The sequence below is a fragment of the Rhea americana genome, unplaced genomic scaffold (assembly GCF_003343005.1).
Source record: "Rhea americana isolate MKP2758 unplaced genomic scaffold, rheAme1 scaffold_595, whole genome shotgun sequence".
NCBI classification, from domain to species: Eukaryota; Metazoa; Chordata; class Aves; order Rheiformes; family Rheidae; genus Rhea; species Rhea americana.
The window spans coordinates 68,685-75,344 of record NW_028186751.1 but is presented as its reverse complement, the minus strand read 5'-3'; the positions used below and the strand labels follow the sequence as shown (position 1 = coordinate 75,344).

General features: G+C 63.8%; 1 protein-coding gene across 1 annotated transcript in view; it reads right to left on the bottom strand.

Moving 5' to 3' along the window:
* ARHGAP30 (Rho GTPase activating protein 30) overlaps nucleotides 1-6,660 on the bottom strand; it is a 9,855-nt gene that overhangs the window by 2,663 nt on the left and 532 nt on the right. Inside the window, exons 2-12 of the mRNA XM_085319531.1 lie at nucleotides 6,346-6,467; nucleotides 4,699-4,843; nucleotides 4,481-4,563; nucleotides 4,257-4,364; nucleotides 4,011-4,138; nucleotides 3,632-3,800; nucleotides 2,909-3,009; nucleotides 2,579-2,656; nucleotides 1,792-2,268; nucleotides 1,475-1,689; nucleotides 3-846 (exon numbers count right to left, since the gene is read on the bottom strand). Coding sequence (XP_085175657.1) covers nucleotides 3-846; nucleotides 1,475-1,689; nucleotides 1,792-2,268; nucleotides 2,579-2,656; nucleotides 2,909-3,009; nucleotides 3,632-3,800; nucleotides 4,011-4,138; nucleotides 4,257-4,364; nucleotides 4,481-4,563; nucleotides 4,699-4,843; nucleotides 6,346-6,467 — 2,470 coding nt within the window. The remainder of the gene's footprint in view (nucleotides 1-2; nucleotides 847-1,474; nucleotides 1,690-1,791; nucleotides 2,269-2,578; nucleotides 2,657-2,908; nucleotides 3,010-3,631; nucleotides 3,801-4,010; nucleotides 4,139-4,256; nucleotides 4,365-4,480; nucleotides 4,564-4,698; nucleotides 4,844-6,345; nucleotides 6,468-6,660) is intronic.

Below are 6,660 nucleotides of genomic sequence, written 5' to 3'. Positions count from 1 at the left end.
GCTGCCGTCGCGGCGCAGCACGGCCGCGGGCTCCAGGCGCGGGGCGGGCTCCGGGCGGCCTCGCGTCGGGACCTCCGGGAGAGCTTCCCGCAGCTCCGGAGCCGAGGCGGAGAGCGGGGAAGCGTCGGCGATGCTCTCCGCGACGGTGCCCTCCGCGCGCGCCGCGGCGCCGAGCGGAAACGTCTCCAGCCAGGTGGCTGGAGGGGACCTCTGCGATGGCCGGGCTTGAGCCTTGCCCGTCTGCAGCTCCTCTGCCGCGGGCGGACCGCAGCCAGCCCTGTCCTCTTCGACTTCCCCGTCTGGCGCATCGGGAAGCGGCCCTGCCTCTGCGCGGCCCATGGCTTGTCCAGCTTCGTCTCCAGGGCCGCGTTCAGCGCTCGAGTCAGTTCTGCTCGGGACAGCGTTGCCATCCGGAGCCTTAAGCTCGCTGCCTCCTCCCTGTCCCTCCTCCTCTGGGCATTCATCTGCACCCCACTCTGCTGTCTCCCCGTGCAGACCTCCCRGATGCTCCCCGTCACCTCCAGCGTCCTCATCCGTGGGACGCAGCCCTGCCACGTCTGGTGTTGGGAAGGCGTCCTGCAACCCAGCGGTGCYGGTGGTCCCTGGTTCGGCAGGCGCAGGTGGCTCCACAGCCATCTCTTGGCCTGCCGGCTCCGCGTGTGGCTCCAGCTCTGTGGCCAGTGGGCTGAGGTCATCGTGGGCACTGAGAAACATGTCCTCGGAGTCGGTGTCCTTGGAGGAGTCCTCGGCGTCAGAGCCACTGGGAGCCATGAAGAACATCTCCTCATCCATGCACTCCTCGATGGACAAGTAGCTRGCAGGCTGCTCCACAGGAGACTCCCCTGGCTGGGCATGGGGACAGACAGGAGGGTGATGGCCACATGGGCAGACCACCAGCCTCCACTGGGGCGCAGAGCCTGCCCTGAGCTCCAACCTCAGCCTGGACCTGAGATCCAGCACCACACTGGRTCCCACTGGATGGGATCTGTGGCTCCCTATTCTGCCCTCTTCATCGCTACCATCCTGCCATGTCCGTCRTCATCTCTGACCTCTCCATCACCACCATCTCGCCTTCTCCATCACCATCTTGTCCTCCACTGCCAAYTCTGTACTCCCCATCACCACCTCTGTCCTCTCCATCACCATCCCATCCTCTATGTCACCATCCTGTTCTCTCCACTGCCACTTGCCCTCTCCATGATCATCCTGCCTTCTCCACCACCACCATCCTGCCCTTTCCACCACCACCATCCTGCCCTCCCTGTTGCCACCTCTGCTCTGTCTGGCAGCATCCTGCCCTCTCCGTCATCACCTTGTCCTCTCCATCACCACTTTGCTGTCTCTGTCAGCATCCTGCCTCCTCTGTCACCACCCGACCACYGCCCTTCTCTATCCCAGGCATGGGAACAGCAGAGGTGACACAGTGCTCTAGCCAGCCCAGCCATGAAGTACTAGGACAGAGATTTCAGCTTACATTCATGAACCCGCTTTCCATGCCATCTTCTATGGCTGGGAAGCTCTCCTCATCCTCGAGGCCAGTGTCTCCAAGCAGGGACCGTGCCGCCGGCTCACCCTCACCAGCGTAGTCCAGCCATGAGTCCTGGTTGTCCAAGAAGGCAAAGGAATCCCGCAGCTCCAAGGAGAGCCGGGTTTCCTCCGCATCCTCAGGGCCATCTGCCTTCGCCTCCACTGCAGACAGAGAAGAGGGAAGGGTTGAGCGCAGCAGCCCATTGGGTGTCCTCACGTGCCGAGGTTCCTGCTCGGAGCAGACCCCATGTGGCCATGCCTCACCCGTGGGATTTTCCTGYGGCTTGGGTGCCTCGGGTTCCCCGACAGCGGCACAGGCGGATGCTGGAGGGCTGGCAGCGGGTTCCCTGAACTGGCCCAGCGCTGGGCACTCCAGCCCCCGGGTGAGGCGGGACAGGTTGGAAGTGATGTGGAAGGGGACGGTGACGGAGAAAGGGCCCGAGATGTGGACCCCTGCGCACTTCTCGGCCCGGTTGCAGGCAGCCTTGGGTGAGCGGCCCGAAGCAGCCGCTCCCACCAGCGATGCCCGGCCTGGTTTGGGGGTGGTGGGCTCCGACTTGGTACTGCTCTCGCCCTCTGACTCCAGGCTCTGCGGCTCCTCCTTCGCCTTGAATTTCTCCTCCAGGCTCTCGTCCAGCTCCAGGAAACTCTTCTCCTGCGAGGGTGAGGAGCACGTGTCGAAGCTCTCCCGGCGCTGTGGTGGCTGCTTTATCGACCTCTTCTTGCTCAGCTGAGAGACATCTGAACCAAACGGGAACAAAACTTAGGGCCGAGAGACACCCAATACWCCTGGACCTTCCTGCACCTGGGGTCTGATTGCAGTCAGGAGATGCTATGGACCTGGAGGACTGGGGCAATGCTCTGTAGGTTGTGCCCACTTTGCTCTGGTCCCCATGGGAGGCCATGGTTACCCTTAGGGCCACTTGATGTGGCCATGACCACATGAAAGGGCTTCAGGAATGCAGATTAAGGTGGCTTTATACAGGCAGGGGTCTCTGCAGGAGGGAAAAAGTGGGTCCCCAGGGAGGGCTGTGCACCACATCCCACTTACCATCGCTGGCGAAAGGCATGGAGCTGAGCGAGTCCATGCTCTTGGCTGGCCTCAAGCTTATTTTACCGAATTTATCTTCTGGGAAAAGAGAGCAAAAGGGGAATAGGGATAAGTTGGTGGGCTAGCGGGGGTCCCACAGTCATCATACGTGTGTCCCCAGCCTCCAGAGCATAGTGGAGGGCCCCAGGGGCTCTGTGAGCTGGAAACGAGGTGGGATTTGGCCATGCGGGTCCACCAGATGGACATGTGGGCACCAACCCAGGCTGCCCTCCAAGTAGCCATGAGTGATGGGACCCCCCCGCCCTTCTCCAGGGGTCAGGAGCTCCCCACCTTTCTCCTCTGGCTTCACCAGCTTCCGCTTGGACTCGTGGCTTGAACGGCCCAGGTTGAAGATCGACTTCCACTTCTTTGCCTTGAGGGAGCCCTTCCTTCTGCAGGGAGCAAGGACGTGAGGGCTCCGGCTGGCCACGTCCGGGCGCCCGGCTCGGCAGCACGCGTGTGCACGCGTGTGCATGGGCCAGAGCGGGGCTCCTGGGGCACGCAGCGCTGTCTGGGGCGCTTTGGTCCCAGGGAGGGTTGTGTGGGTGCGAGTGTGCAAATGTGTGGGTGTGTAGGATTGAGCGTAGGAGCATGTGCGCACGTATAAATGTGTGAGCGTGTGTATACGGTGGCTTGCGTGAACACGAGCGAGCATGTTTGTGAGCGCACGAGAGTACGATTACAGGCACGCGCGTGCAGCATGCGTGCGTGTGCAAATACGTACAATGCATGCTTAGGGTTACAGGCATGACCACGTGCGTGCACAAGCACGTGTGCACACAAGCACACACGYGCGCGCAGGCAGGTTGGAGAGCACACACGCGCTGCGTTGCCCGTGCGGGGTCACGCACGCCAGTGCACGTGTGCGCGTGGCAGCGTGAGCACACCGTGCCTGGCGGGTCCCGTGGCCACGGGCTCCCCGGGGCAGATCCCACCGGGACGGGGGGCGTCACAGTGGGGYCGCGCGCGGGCCGCGCTGGGTGACACCGGAGGGGCAGCGGAGGCGTCACGTACTTGTGGTCGCCGATCTCGATGATGGTGTGGTAGGGCCGGATCTGCGGTGGCCCGTCGCCCTGGTTCAGCACGGCGGGCACGTGGTAGGGCACCGGCTGGCCGTCGGGCAGGGGCACCGGCAGCCCCGCGCCGGGCAGCAGGGACCTCCGCAGGGCCTTTGGCTCGCTGCCTGGGTGCCACACACACACACACACACAACGCACGCACGTGGGGTTAGGATGTCTCCAAGGAGATGCTCGCACACTCCGTGGTGCGAGGAGGAGCCCGGTGTGCCCGTGGGGTCAGTGCCAGGCCCGCTGGCACCGAACCGCCCRTGCGGGCACCCGACGCCGGGCAGGGCCGACCCCCCTCCCCAGTTCATTGCCCACCAGGGCCGTACCGGAGAGAGGGGCGTCCCCGAAGAGCTGTTCCACGTGGGTGAGGATGAACTCCACCACGATGGACTGGACGCGCACCTCCATGAACGCCGCCGTGCCGTTGAACCCCGTGGCCTCGATGTCCTTCGACCTGGCGCAGCAGGACAGGGTGACCTAGCATCCCGCATCCGCACAGGGTGCCGACGTCCCTGGGCCACCCTCTGCCCGCCCCGCACAGCGCCCGGGGGTCCTCAGGCCGCGGCGCTCACCGGAGCAGATTGGGGGCCCAGACTATGGCCAGGTTCCTCGCGTGCATGTTGGTCTGGCTGCTGTAGGACGCCATGTGCAGAAGGTGCCTCATAAGAAACTCCAGGGTCCTGCAGGCACCGGGGCAGGGAGGAGTGTGAGGGAGCAGTGGGGACACCAGGAGAGGCACGTGTGGGGCTGTCCCATATGGCTGGGGCCATTCTGCCCCACAGAGCTCTGCCCCTACCTGTAATGCGGCGCTGGCAGCTCCTTCAACACCTCCTTGATCTTCACCAGGCGAGCCTCTTCCATCTGGATGGCCACAGCATCCTGCCGGGGACAGGTATGGGACGATGGATGCCACCTCCCAGGGCCACCCAAGCTCCGACTTCCCACCCTGGAGAAGCAGGAGGACGGAGGGGTCTGAACCACAGCGGGGCTCGACGTGGCGCCAGTGGGACTCACGGCAAACTTGTCGTAGAGCTGGTAGGTGAGCAGCGGGTTGGGGAGCTCGCGGAAATAGGCCTTGCAGAGGGAGCTGACGCAGTGGATGTCCTGCAGGTAGACATCCTTGTGCAGGTCCGGGCAGCGGTCGCTGTCAAACTCTTGCCTGCAAGGGAGGCACGGGGTTTGCCAGGTCCTCRCGCCCCATGGGGGACACCCCAGGCCAGCTCAGGGCTGCGGGGTGGGATGAAGATGCCCGTCATGCCAGGCCATGCCGTGGTCCTGCTGGGCTGTCTCGTGTCCCCGGCAAGCCCCAAGTCCTGCTCCACCTTGGTGTCGCAAGGGTTTTCTCATGGATGGCGAGTTGTGCTGTGCCTGGGACGTGTCCCTGGGATGTCCTCAAGCCCAWGGAGAGCCGGGCCGTAGGGAGGGTGTCTAGGCACATCCCTCCCTGCCAGCGGGGGCTGGGGAACACATGGGGACCCCCACAAGGTGGCCCAACATGATCCTGGGGGCCTGATGTGGCCCTGATGGCCTGCAAACGAGGTGGGTTCATCAGACAGGTCCTTTTGCAGTGTGACCAGGATGCTGGGGACAGGGGGATGCTGAGGACACTGATGGTTGTGGGGACACTGGGGATATTGGGGAAGCTGGGGATTTGGGGACACTGAGGATGCTGGGAATACAGGATACAAGGGCACTGGAGATGGGGACACAGGGGTACTGGGATGCTGGGGACACTGGGGGACCTTGAGGATGCAGAGGACACAGAGACACCGGGGATGCTGGGGATACTGGCAGTACAGGGAGGGACACAGATGATATGAGGTCCCTGAGGTTCTAAGGGACACTGGGGGCACCAGGGGCTCCCACCGAGATGGGAAACCTTGAGAGGAACGTGGAGGAACGATGGGACGTTGGGGCTGAAGGGGAGAGACTGCACAAAAAGTCTCCGTCCTGTCCCTGTTTCCCTCCCACCTCGCCCCATCTCCCTCCTGCCTCCCTCGTGTCTCATCCCATCCCCATCTCATYCCGTGTCTCTGTCTCCTCCCATCCCCATCTCCCTCCCACCTTGTCCCATCTCCATCGTGTCCCTGTCTCCATCCTCACCCCATCCCATTCCCTTCTCCGTCCTGTTTGCCTCTTGCTCCCATCTCCAGCCCTTTTGGGCCCGTCTCCCTCTTGTCCCTGTCTCCCTCCTGTCTCCCTCCCACYCACATCCCCTCTCCATCTGCCTTCCATCTCTGTCCCATCTCCTTCTCACCTGCTTCCATCGTTTCCTCTCCCTCCCATCTTCCTCTCTTCTTGGCCCATCTCTGCCTCCTCCCACCTGGTCCCATCTCCATCCCACCCTTGACTCCCTCCAGTCTTCCTCCCATCGGTCCCTTTCCATCACCCTCCAGTGTCCCTCCCGTCCTGTCCTGCGGCCATCCCATCTCCATCTCCATCTCCCTGTTGTCTCCGCCCCACCCRGTCCCTCCCCATCTGCATCTCCCTCCCATCACCTTTCCCACCTCCACGCCCTTGATCTGCATCTCCCTCCCKTCGCCTATTCCCACCTCTGCCTCCYCCCTGTCTCCATYGCCATCCCCTCTGGTCCTGTCTCCATCTCTGCCTTGCCTCCATCCATCCCCACCCTGTCCCATCCCTGCCCTGCCCTCCGCTCACCGCAGCCGCTGGATGTTGGAGGAGACGCCCGAGAGGCGATAGATGCCGTCCACCACCCCGTGCTGCTCCACGAACTCGGTGCAGCTCCGCAGCACCTGGGGCACTGCGGCGACAGGCATGTCCTGGGCGGGGGGGCGAGGGGACATCCCAGCGTCTCCCACCCTCACCCAAACCCTTCCTTGCTCCCACCCCGATTCCCACCGGCGCCCACGAGCACCCACGCTTGCTCCTGGCTGAGAGTCGCAGGAGGAGCCGGGCTCCTCCGCAACGTCCGTCTTCTTCTGGGTCCCGGCACCAGCCTGCTCCTGGGGCGCC